Here is a 12,564-nt window from a genome sequence, read left to right as displayed (position 1 = left end):
CCACCAACCACCGGCGCCGCGCAGCGCCCCCCGTGGCCGGGAGCGGAGGCACAGCCAGGGCCGCGCACAGCGCCCCCAGCGCTCTGGAGCAGGGCAGCAGCTGTCAGCCCCTCGCAGCGCTCCGCCCCAACCTCCCCAGGGCCTGCAGTGCCCCCTGCGGTCGGGAGGGGAATTGCAAGTTTGGCTGGGGGGCGGAGAGGTGGGCGGGTCCTTTATCCCCTTCCCCCACCAGTAGCACCATCACTAGTTCCAGGCTTACTCCAGTCCAGGTGGTCACGTGTGGAGGAGTTTACACCCTTTCTCCTCAGACAACACCAAAGACTTTTCAAGAGGGTGGGGAGATGAGGGAAGGTACCTAGAATATGGCTATTTTGAGTTAACCCCAATAACCAACCCATTGATCTCCTATCCAAAAACGAGTTACTTCCTATTACCTGTTAGGAAATACCCGCTCCATTGATCCATATGGGACCCTACCATCCTTCTCATTGACCCACAGGAGTTCAGTACTGATAGATTCCTTTCCCATTGGCCAATGCGTAACATCCATTGGGTGTGATTATGATCTCTATTGACTAAAGACTAATGTACCTTCTTAGTGTTCTGTCTTGAACCCACAGAGGTTCTTTCCTTTTCTAGTGGGCCAATATGTTTCTTTGAAGGTTTATTTTAGCCTGGTACAGCAGTAGCACATACTCTTAACTTCAGCACTCTGGAAGCAGAGGCAGGCAGATCTCTGAGAGTTGGAGGTCTATCGAGGGAGATTTAGCCCAGCCAGAATGATGTAGTGAGAACCTGCCTTAAAACAAACAAACAGACCCTTTGTGGTGGTGCACGCCTCTAATCCCAGCCCTCAGGAGGCAATGGTAGGCGAATCTGTGTGAGTTCGAGGTTAGCCTGGTTTACAAGAGCTAGTTCCAGGACAACTAGAGAAACTGTCTCAAAAAACCAAAACCAAACCCTTTTATTTGTATGTTAAGTGTCTTAAGTATTTTGCCTCTGTGTGTGTATGTGTGTGTGTATGTGTGTGTTTGTGTGTATGTGCACCACTGTGGAGGCCACAAGAGGGTGCTAGATCCATGGAACTGGATTACAAAACAGTTGTCATGTGGGTGTTGGGAATTGAACCCAGGTCTTAAGACCAGGGGAACAGCAAGTACACTTAACTACCAAGACATCTCTCTAGCCCCAGTCTGTCAACTTGTAGAGAAATGGGAGAGACCACCTAATGTGGTGGCATTTAATTTTGCCATGGACGTCATAGGGTTGCAAGCAAAGAAAGTTCTGTAGCACCTATTAGAACTATTTCAGGTATGAGCTATCCCTCAATCTTAGTTAGAAAAGGACGTGGTACACAGAGAGGATGTTGAGATTTTGGCTAGACTAATCCACAATATGAAATGGAGAGCCTCCAACATTTGTTGGTGATGTTAGACTACCTTGTTTCTAACACTCTCTTGAATACGCAGACTAAGTCTGTACAAACCAGAAAGAGAAAGTCTAGTCCTAAACCATGACTGTTGCTATAAAAGAGGCTAGTTCTTTCATTCATGTGCCCAAAGTAGATGTGGCTACCTAGTTATCTCCTTTTCCATAACCCTGTCTGTACCTTTGACCTATTTTTTTTAAAGCAAATATTGGGATGGGAGATACCAACTACCAACTTCATAAAGTACAAAATATCTAGGGAACTCTTTCTAGTGCCACGCTGTGGCGCACAAAGGGAACAAAAGTTTCTTCCCAACTTTTTTGTGTGCTTTTTAAGGGTCTCACTATGTGTCCCAGGCTGACCTGGAGGTCACTATGTAGAACAGTCTGCTTCTCTGGTTAAAGGTATGTTCCAACCCCTATTCCTTGTAACTTTTCTCTCCTGTAACAAAGCGGAGAGACCTGGACTGAGTCCTTAGAGCACATGGCCCATAAATTATTCATAGAAGGAAAACGGGTGAATCCATATAGGACCTATCTGCCTTGCATCTTTTCTACCAAAATTAACTACTGAAGGGTTTTCCTCCCATATGAGCCTTTAATCCCTGCCCCAGTGTCTATAGCTGACTTTGCACAGCACTGTGACAACTATATTTAAGCTCAGGGATGGGATGGGCAAAGGAGAAATTCATCTAACAAATAAAACAGGCACCTTTTCATGTGCCAAGAAATTCCCAAGTATTGAGACCACAACACTGAATAAAACAATCCCCTGCCCTTATAAAATTTACACCTCTTTCCTATAGACTTCAGCAATGAAAGTGATGAGCACACTTGGCCTCAGAGAACTTAAGAACTTACATCTCCATAGAGCTGAGGGAGAGCTGAGAAGACTACTCACCTAGCATGTACCCAACCCTTGTTGTTTTACCCTCCGCACAGCAGACGCACACACACACACACACACACACACACACACACACAAATTATAAACCAACTACAAGACTAAAAAACAAAAATAAGGATTATTGTCATTTTAGTTGTTCAAACTTTGCCCTGGCTCAAGCAAGTGCAACAGGATAGTTGTGAAGAGAGAAAAAGCAGGAATAGAAATTTCCCTAGCCATGTGTCTGCCATAGTCTATCTCCAAAGCCCCTCCTCCTTTATTTCCTGGGCAGGTGGCAACTCCCACTCTCTAGGTTCCTGCTCCAGGTAATCAGGCCAGTCCTGTCTTGTACACAACATTGGTTTCCAAGATGAGTCCCACAGATTTGAAGTAGAAAACCAGGACATAGGGTGAGCACCTTGACTCTCCATTCAGCCTGGTAAGGAAAGGCAGAGGCCCTTGCTTAGCTAAAGTAGCTGTATTTCATCCATACACATTAGAAAAATGTTAACATAAGGAGAAGGGTGGAATATAAAAGCAAAGACTTCAACACCTTTTTTTTTTAGGCAACAACAGAAGTTTTAAGGAGCATGTCCTTTTCTAGGACAAAAGAGCTTTGCTGTTAGGATAATTTTACAAACAGGATTTTTAAGATGGAAAAGTTACCCAGATCTTGGAATCTGAGTTCTGAGGACTAAATCTCTCTCTCCAGAATATTACGTAAAAACTTATGAAGGGATTCTTTTCTGTTCTCTCACCATTCAAAGACAATGAATTAACCTAGTCAAGTGTCTTAAGTGCCCATCAGCCATATCTCAGGGAACTGGAATGTATTAGTACTTGCTTTTAACCACTGGAAATGAGAGTGATGGCAGACAACACATGTAAGTACCAGGACAACTGGAACCAAGCCATATGAACAGAATTCCAGGCAACAGGGTCTGATCATAGAAGGGTCTAGGGACCAGATACAGAGGATTGGGAAGTCAAGCATCGTTCAGTTTCTTCCTCTCACTCTCTCTCTCCGTGTGTGTGTGTGTATGTGTGTGTGTGTGTGTGTGTGTGTATGCACACGTAAGGGAAAAAGACACTATAGTACACGAGGTTGCTTGGGAAAATGGATTATTCTAATAAAACTTTATTTTTTCAAACACAGCCACAGAGGCAGAACCTCATGTTTTAACACACACAGACTTATGGAATTTTTAATATAAAACAAAGTTTACGAAAAATTTTTTTCCACTTTTTGTTTCTGTAATCCCATTAGCACAGGGACTTTGGCAGCAGGTGGGAATGAAGGGCAGCTAGGGCTGCCACTGGGCAGTCACCGGGCACAGGAGAGCATCAGCCTGGGAGTGGCTTCACTCACACACGCAGTAATACTCACCTACCGGCCAGCCACACCACACACGCAGCACAGAAGCAGCCGTCTCCACAGCGTCAGCCACAAGCCCCGGGGGTGTGCTCCACTCTGGGAAAGCCCAAATGTGAAAACCCAGATAACGAAACCAGCTAAAGTAGAGGGAGGTTGCTTGCTTTACAAAAGAAGCAATCATAGGCTGCTTTTAAATGACCAGCAGTCCAAATGCATCAAAAAATAGCATTTGGTTTACACAGAACTGTCAGAACAGATCTATTGTGTAAAGCAAAATGACTCACTTCTTGAAAAGGCTTGTTCCAGGGCCAGAGGCATTTAAACTGGGAAGCAAGATGATAGTTCTGCTTAGTTTAACATTCCAGACTTAAAGGAATGGAATTAAACTATGACAACTGTAGGCCTCCTTTCCCTAAGGGTGGTGACCTAAGGGCTCTGGGAAAGCCAGAATGAAGGCAGAATCACTGCCTTCACTTAAACTTAGGGTCTTGCAGAGACCCCATTGGCATTGCCAGTGACCTATTGGAAGCTGACACTGCCATCTGCAGCAGAGACCCCAGGGATGAGGATGCCCCAGGTGGAAAAGAAGCTGGCACCAGGGAAATTATGGACCAGAGAGGGAGAACCAGGGAAGGATGAAACTAAGGATAGGTAACTCCCGGGCTGTTTCCCTGGACTCTCAAGAGAGCCTCTCCTAGGCCCTCAGAGACTGGGAGCCCAGTGGTAATATGTGGTAACTAGCCAGGAGACAGGGAGGAGCCCTGGAAAAATAGAACCTCTGAGGGCCACAGGCTCAAGAAGACATGGCTACCTCCCTTGAAGACACCCTGGAAATTGAACAGAAAAATGCCCTTACTATAATAGGTGGGAAGGGCAGGTTCAATTTCGTTATGCAGGGTGTTCTAAACAAAGGCTCGCAGATTGCAATCGTGGCAGCTTCTATACACATGCCCACTGGTGCCAATCCTACCACAGTACCTACGATCTTTAAGTCCATTACTGTAGCCATTGGGACCTGCTGCACTGGCTGAAGTTGTGGGTAAGAAACAAGAAAGGAAATTCAATCCAACAACAACCAACTCCCAGCTGCTTCTCTTAGTCTTTGCTTTACACATCCCCAGCCAATCCCTCGGTGAGCCCCAGCCTCTCTGTGGTCTCTCAGGGCCAATTAGAGGCAAATAAACATTTCCTGGCAAGAGTGGAAGACAAGCAAACTATTAAATGCTGAACGCCCTTCCTCTGTCTCACAGATCAGAAAGAGACTGGGCCTCCATCTCGCAAGAGTAAGTTTCCCTACAGCCAGCTTCCAAAAGGCAGTGCTGGGGTGGGCTCCAGGACTTCTGGATACGAAATGTCACTGCTCCCACTACAGGTCAGCCTCAACATATTCTGGGGATCAACTTTGTCTCTGATTTGAAAGATCAGAGCATGAAAGGCTCCCCTTGGTGAAGAAGAGAAAGAACCCCTCCGCTCTGCCTCAGCTGCCCATGTGTGCACCTACTCAGAGAACGAGAGAGGCAGGCTGTGTGTCGCTTAGGTAATCAATGAACAAAATGAACGTGACCTTTCTACAAGCCCTCGTGCGAGATTTATCTAGTGGGTGAGGGTGGGACTGAGGAGAAGACCATTAGCTGAGGTCACCGTTCTTAGATCCCAGAACAGAGCCATCTGCAGAGCAAGTAATGCTATGAACTTAAAAGCCTGGCTCCAGAGTGAAGACCAAAAAAATAAAAAAATTTTAAAAAAATTAAAAAAAAAGCCCCCTTTTCTCTAGACACCTTGAACAAGCCCAACGTCATATTTAAAAAGAGGAAAAAAACAAAACAAAACAAAACGTCAAGATTCTGGGGGCATGCTGACGCTCTGCTGTTAAAGGAGCCGCTGCCTTCCTTCCCTAAGGCTACACAAACATACCTCTCCTCAAGTACACGCCCAAGCACACACACACACTCACACAATTTCTCCGAGGAGGCTGACTGAATGCCCCCACCCTGGCCAAATTCTAAGACACAAGTGCCCTTTGAAGCAAAGGGGCTAGTGAAATTCCCCGAGCTGGGGTCAGCAGACCCCTTCCTTCCCTGCCCATAGCTCTCTCAGTGGCAGGGATACTCACACTCAGGGCCGCCATGGGGAGGGTCTGCTCTGGGGCTGTCCCTCCCGCCACCAGCTCCATTTATCTTGTCCCGGCCAGTCTCTTGGCATGGTCGAGCTTGCTGGAGCGAGAAGACTTGGGCTGCCCTGAGTCGGAGCCCTCACTCACCCCCTTTCCCAGGCTGGGCCCTCAGCCTTGGAGCCTCCACACGTGTTAGTAGCCATTAGACAGTCAGTCAGTGTGGCCCCAGGAAGCAGGCTCTCAGTTTTAGTTCTCCTCAATCAGATTCAGGTCCAGGTCCCCAAAGTCCTGCTGGCACAGTGTCCGCTTGTTTAGTTCCTGCCGTCCCCACCGCACAGCCCCCTCTTCTTCCTCTTCGCTTTCACTCAGCACATGGGATGAACCCTCAACAGGACTGCAGGAAGCAGAGAGAGGTGGGGGGCTACAGGCCATGAACCATGGTGGAGAGATGCTGCTGCCTTCTGGAGCTGTTTCTTGGAGACAGAGACCTCCTGAGTATGGTTTCTGTCAAATAACATAGTTAAAACAAAAATATTAATTTCCCATAAGTAACCTAAAATTTAAAAACTTTCCATTGATTACTTTATGTGTATAGGGGTTTTGCTTGCATGGAAGTCTGCGTTACCAAGCAGACAGAACAATGCCTGCAGAGGCCGCTAGAGGGCGACAAACCTCCTGAAACTGGAGTTACACGACCTGGGTGCTAGGAATCAAATTCAGGTCCTCTGTAGGAGTAGATGTGCCCTCCTGGCCCTCCAAAAATATATTGTAAAGGATCCCTCTCAGTTACACTTGAGGGCCAAAATTCTAGGCTTTAGAGCAAGGTTCCAAATCATAAAATTTGGAGCATTTAGTACACATGTAAATTCTCTGAGGAGAGAGCCCCAGTTTCCCCCTTTAATCTATTACTTGGGAGGCAGATCTCTGAGAGTCCAAGGCAGGCCTGGTCTACATAGTGGGTTCTGGATTACAGTAATGGCCTATCTCAAAAAACCAAAGCAAACCAAAACCACAGCAAAGCATAGAAGCCTGGGGGTTGACTATTAAACACAGGGACACAGGTTCACTCACAAGTACCACAGAATAGAAGCAATGAGTTATGATGGGGCATGGTGGTATCTAAAATCTCATAGCTCAGCGAGCTGAACCCAACCTGGGATAAACAGAAAAACTTTATCTTAAAAAACAAACAAAACAAACAAACAAACAAACAAAAAAAACCCAGCTCATTTATAAGCTTTTACAAGCTCCGTGCAGCCAACAACACCATCTGCTTATTTGGCCACTCTTGTCTGCCTGTGCCTAAGCAGAATCGAGTACATAGATTTTGCCATGAACGCTTCCTGAATGGAAGACTAAAGGAACAAATTCTCAGAGACCTGTGACCAAGAAAAATCTGGAAAAAGTGGACAAGTACATCTCCAGCAACTGCTCTCAGGCTAGAACTTTAGAAAAGTGCCTGCTAAACTTGTTTCAGCCTCCGAAGGCCCACGAGGCAGTGAGGGCAGAGAGCAAAGCCCACCCTGAGCACAAGGCCTCAGCGCCAATGACAGGGCTTTCGTGACTTAAGAGTTCTCTGAGAGGAATAGTGCCTCTGGCAGGACGAGGTTTAATGTCTCAGCCTAGTTTCTTCAAATACCAAGGACTAATCTGACAGGGCTGGAAACTTGAAAGGTTAAAACTCAAATAGTTCCAGGCAAGGCAGAAAGGTCTTCCTAGAACAAACTCCAGACAAGAGTTCTCAGAGACGCCTACAAAAACGGCGGGGCTAGGAGTCGTTTCAGCCGTCTCCCACTCGTCTCTGCTCCTCCGGCTTACCAGTCCCACCTGATTCATCTTGTCAAAGTCCAAGGAAGGCCTCAGGCGCCGGGAGTCCTCTTCGTGCCGCCGCTTGATGCCAGTTTTGCGGGCATCCAGGTCACAAGGCTGAGAGCGGCTTCGGGGAAGGTTGCGGAGACCTCGAGGTCTCCAGGGTAGCTCTGGGGAAGATGCAGGGGAGCTCCGGGCAGAGGGCAGGAAGCGGCTTGCCTGTGGGCCCAGGCTGGGTGACAGGGAGAAGCGGCGCTGGGGTGGGCAGGGTGACAGGGACTCAGCATCACTCTCCCAAGAACCATTCTGAGGGGAGGTGGTACAGGGTTGAGAGGAATCTTGGGCCAGAGCCAGGCTGAAGAAAGGAGGGCTGTAGGGTCTGTGGGCTGGGGCACATTGAGAAGAGGCACTGGGAGCTTGGAGGAACCTGAGGCTGGAGACCCGCTTTGGGGGGCTCTGGTGAGGCACCTGCGGCCCACCCCCTCCAGCACTGCCCCGGTGCTTGATGGGAGTCCACAGCTTGGAGGGGGCGGGCCGCCAGACTGGCTGCCAGCGAGACAGGTCCACAGGCACCGAGAGTGAGCGGCAGTGCCTCTTGGATGGAGGAGCAGGGGGCACAGGAAGCTTCTCTGGGTCTGGGGGTTCAGGGCTTAGTACTTGGGAGAGGGGCTGCTCCTGTGGGGAGTTCTCCCGACTGGGTGGTCTGAGGTGCAGGCTTAGGCCCGAGGGATGGTAGCTGAAGTTGAGGCTGTCCTGGAATTCAGCACAGGAACAGTGGGGCAGGCCCCTCCAGGAAGCACCTTCTGAAAGGCATTCATCATAAAAAGGATTAATAACATCATATAATGCAGTGAATACTTCATGTAGTTTCACAAAAATCTTCATGAAGGAGGTACTATGATTACCCTTTTTCAAGGTGACAGCAGTCTAACTTGCTATCAGTGAAGAAAACAGGATTCCAACTGTACTATACTATGCTACCTTTATCCTAAGAACGTTTACACACCGTCTTTCACTTCCTCTCAAATGTGCAATTGTCAAAAGAAACCTGTATGTCTGTGTGTGTATGCCCCACTCACCCCCAATCTCCCAGACCAATCCTATCTACTGCCCAACCTTCCCTGTGCCCAGTCTGGTTCTGAAAACCAGGCCTATATTCACTTTCTCTGGCCTTGTTCCTTCCTTATGTGTCTCCAGGACCAAGCTAGTCTGGAAGAAGTAATCAAGCGGCTAAGCAATCACTTTGTTGTTTTTTGTTTTTTTGAGACAGGGTTTCTCTTTGTAGCTCTGGCTGTCACTTTGTAGACCAGGCTGACCTCGAACTCACTTTCATCCCAAGTGAGATGTTGGCGGGTCTGATGGCAGAACGTGCTAGAGAATCTTGTGTTACTTTTGTTCTTTTATGTTTGTTTGTGCATATACTCTAGTTCTCTTCCCCTTAGGCCTTCATAATAAATGTTTGAGAAAAAAAATGTTTTTGAGACTAGGTCTCACTATATTTCCCTGACTGCTCTGAAACTTGCTATGTAGATCAAGCTGGCCACAAACTCACAGAATCTACCTATATCTGCCTCCCAAGTGCTGGGATTAAAGGTGGGTGCCACTATGCCCAGCTCCAAGCCTTTTAAAGACAAATAGATTGAAGGACCAAGTGGGTATAATGGCTCAAGCCCATACTCCAAGAATTCTGAAAATGCAGGCAGGAAATGAGTTCGCAGTAATCAATAACTACAATGTTGAATTTGAGGCCAACCTGGGCTACAGAAGTAAAGATAAGAGAACTGAAAGAAAAGGAAATGAGCTAAAAAGAATGATCCTCACTCACTACATTCCAATAAAAACCGTAACGTATGGAGTGTATGTGTGTGCACACGTTCATGTTTGTGTACACGTTCATGTTCACGTGGGTATGTATGGACTGATCTCAGAGGTCAACATCTGATGTCTTGCTCAACAGCACTCTACCGCATTTTATTTTAAATTACATTTATTTATGTGTGTGGGTATGTGTGCCCCAACACCACAATCATGTGTGTGCAGGGCAGAGGACACTGGGGAAGCCACTCTCTCCTTCAATCATGTGGGTCCTATGGATGGAACTCAGGTCATCAAGAACTTTAGGACACCCTACCCGCCCACCCCGCCTGAGGTAGGGACCCTCACTGAACTGGTCACTCCTCAATTTGGACAGGCTGGCTGGCCAACTGTCTCTCAGTCTCTAGACACTGGAATTAGACTCTGCTACCACTCCTGGTTTTATGTGAAAGCTGGGAACCCTAACAAGTTTATAATGCAAGCACTTTATACCATCTTTCTAGCCCCCAAATTGTGACTTTTTTGGAGACAAGGTCTCATGTAATCCAAACTGGCCTCAAACTTGCTATATAACCTTTATTCTCCTTCTTCTACCTCCCCATGTAAGACACATTTGGGGGAAATAGCTCACTACAGGACAATGGACCTATTCCAAGTTTTCTCAAGAATTCTCTAGAAAAGGCACAAATCAAAGTATATAAAATCAGACTTGATGACAGCAAGTATTTGGTCAACAATTCTTCATCTTACTGAACTTCATAAGGCAGGAATAGTGGATCCTTATGGTATAATAACTTGCTTTCAACAAGTGCTTAAGGAAGAGAAAGAAAATGGATGTAGCTGCTTGCCAGGTCCCCCAGAAAAGGAAATGTGTAGCAGTCCAGCAACATGGGTTAGGGAACTTCTGGCTGTCTTAGCTATGCTCATGATCACAGGCCCTTAGATTAATTCCTACTCTAGGAATTTACATCTCAGATGTATTTTTACATATCAAACATGACCTGGGGCAAAGCTATTCACTACAGTTCTCTGTAAAGAATAGAAAATGAGTCTGGAGAGGTAGCTAGAAGGTGAGAACACTTGCTGTGTAAGCATGAGCCCTAGAGTTTAGATCCTAGCACAAATAGCCAGGCATCCACCCCTGAGTCTGTAGGGTGGAGACAGGAGGATCATTGAGGCTTGCTGACTGCAAGCCTACCTCTCCAAATGAAAGACTGTCTCAAAGGAGTGAGGCAGAGGGAGAGAACACAACACCTGCCACCCTCCTCCGGCTGCAGTGCACATGTTTAGTATCCATACATGCATACATGCATATACAATACATGCACACACGCCCCAAAAGTAGAAGACTGCAAATGTCCAAATCTCCATCAACAGGGAGTCGGTAAGTGAACACAGATCCATGCAGTGCGGTAACATACAACTACATAAAACAGGAAAACACTCGCCGGGCGATGGTGGCGCATGCCTTTAATCCCAGCACACGGGAGGCAGAGGCAGGCGGATCTCTGTGAGTTCGAGACCAGCCTGGTCTACAGAGCTAGTTCCAGGACAGGCTCCAAAGCCACAGAGAAACCCTGTCTCGAAAAACCAAAAAAAAAAAAAAAAAAAAAAAAAAACAGGAAAACACTCAGCGCAGACAGGGAAAGGTACTCAGCTGCACTAAGCTATAATGAAGCGTGGACTAGCAGAAACTCTGTGCCAAAAAACAAACAATAAAGCAAATAGACTTATATTTGCCTCTACTTGCATACAGATATCTCGGTGCTGTGAGAGGACTCAGAGAATAAAGGTATTTGCTGGCAAGCCTGATGGCCTGAGTCATCCCTGAGATCTACACAATAGCAGAGAACCAGCTCAGCTCTACAGGCCATGGTACACATACCCTGCCCCTCCGTAAGTACAATTTTAAAAATTAGACATTATGAGTTAGGCCTGGTGGCACAGACCTGTAATCCCAGAGGCTGAAGCAGGAGGTTATAAAGTTGAAAGTCAGCCTGTGACATTTAGAAATGCCCTCTCTCAAGATAAAAAAGTGAGCTGGGCCTAGAGGCACACACCTGTAATCCCAGAACTCAGGAAGTGGGAGCAGAGAATCAGGAATCACCATCAGCCTCAACTACAGAGCAAGATCAAGACAAAACAGAGTTGGAGATGTAGTACTCCGAGAAGGTGTGCTGCTCTCATTGTTAATAAAGAGCTGACTGGCCAATGGCTAGCTAGGCAGGAAGAGGTTAGGTGGGACAGCCAAACTGAGAGGATGCTGGGAAGAAGAGCAGAGTCAAAGAGTTGCCATGGAGAGCTGAGGAAGCAGATGAACATGCATGCCATGCTGAAAAAAAGTACTGCCACATTGTACAGTGTAAATAAGAAATATGGGTTAAGTTGTAAGAGCTAGTTAGTAACAAGCCTAAGCTATTGGCCAACCATTTATACTTAATAAGTTTCTGTATGGTTATTTGGGGGCAGGTTGGTGGGACAGAAAAACTCCACCCACAGTCCTGTACAGAGTACTTGCTTAGCATGTCTTAGCATGAGGTTCAATCCCATGTACTACCAAAAAAGAAAAAAAAAATTCTAGTTGGGTATGTGTACAAGAAACTAGTTAACAGAGCCCAAGCAAGAAAGCTCAACAGATAAAGGTAGCTGCTGTCAAGCTTGTTGACTTGAGATGAATCCCTGATCCCTAGAAGCGACATGGTAGAAAGAGAAACCCAACTCCTGAGGCATGTCCCCTCACCTCCACACATGTACCCGACATTCATGCATGCACAGCCCATCCGTCCCCTTCCCCAATGTAAAAAAGAGAACAAGAAATTTATAGGTCAACAAGATGGCTCAAAAGGTAAAGGTGCTTCAGGCCATGTGGTGGGTGAGAACTGATTTCCTATAAAGTGTCCTCTTTACACTGTAGCATAAACTTTATAAAATAAATGTAAAAAAATGACAAAACCTAGTGGTAGGAGTTGCCTCTCCATTCCATATATAGTTCTTTTTTTTTTTTTTGGTTTTTTGATTTTCGAGACCACAGTGCTTAAAAGTTGTCTCACGTGAAGAACGGAGCTTCATACACACTAAGGTCTTCACTTGGAATGGTTGGTTCCTGGTGTGATGCCGGTTGTTAGATGTCTTCCTGCC

General features: G+C 46.6%; 1 protein-coding gene across 3 annotated transcripts in view; it reads right to left on the bottom strand.

Annotated features, from left to right (window-relative positions):
* Positions 1-3,425: 3,425 nt before the first annotated feature.
* Fam53c (family with sequence similarity 53 member C) overlaps positions 3,426-12,564 on the bottom strand; it is a 14,109-nt gene continuing 4,970 nt past the window's right edge. For 2 of the 3 annotated variants that reach the window (XM_005355917.3, XM_013349593.2), the window contains exons 4-5: positions 7,621-8,414; positions 3,426-6,306 (exon numbers count right to left, since the gene is read on the bottom strand). In XM_005355917.3, coding sequence (XP_005355974.1) covers positions 6,049-6,306; positions 7,621-8,414 — 1,052 coding nt within the window. In that variant the 3' untranslated portion in view covers positions 3,426-6,048. The remainder of the gene's footprint in view (positions 6,307-7,620; positions 8,415-12,564) is intronic. The other variant, XM_005355919.2, reaches the window with a different exon arrangement.

This window comes from Microtus ochrogaster, chromosome 18, assembly GCF_000317375.1.
Source record: "Microtus ochrogaster isolate Prairie Vole_2 chromosome 18, MicOch1.0, whole genome shotgun sequence".
NCBI lineage: Eukaryota > Metazoa > Chordata > Mammalia > Rodentia > Cricetidae > Microtus > Microtus ochrogaster.
The sequence above is the reverse complement of the archived record's forward strand: the minus strand, read 5'-3'. Positions and strand labels throughout refer to the sequence as shown.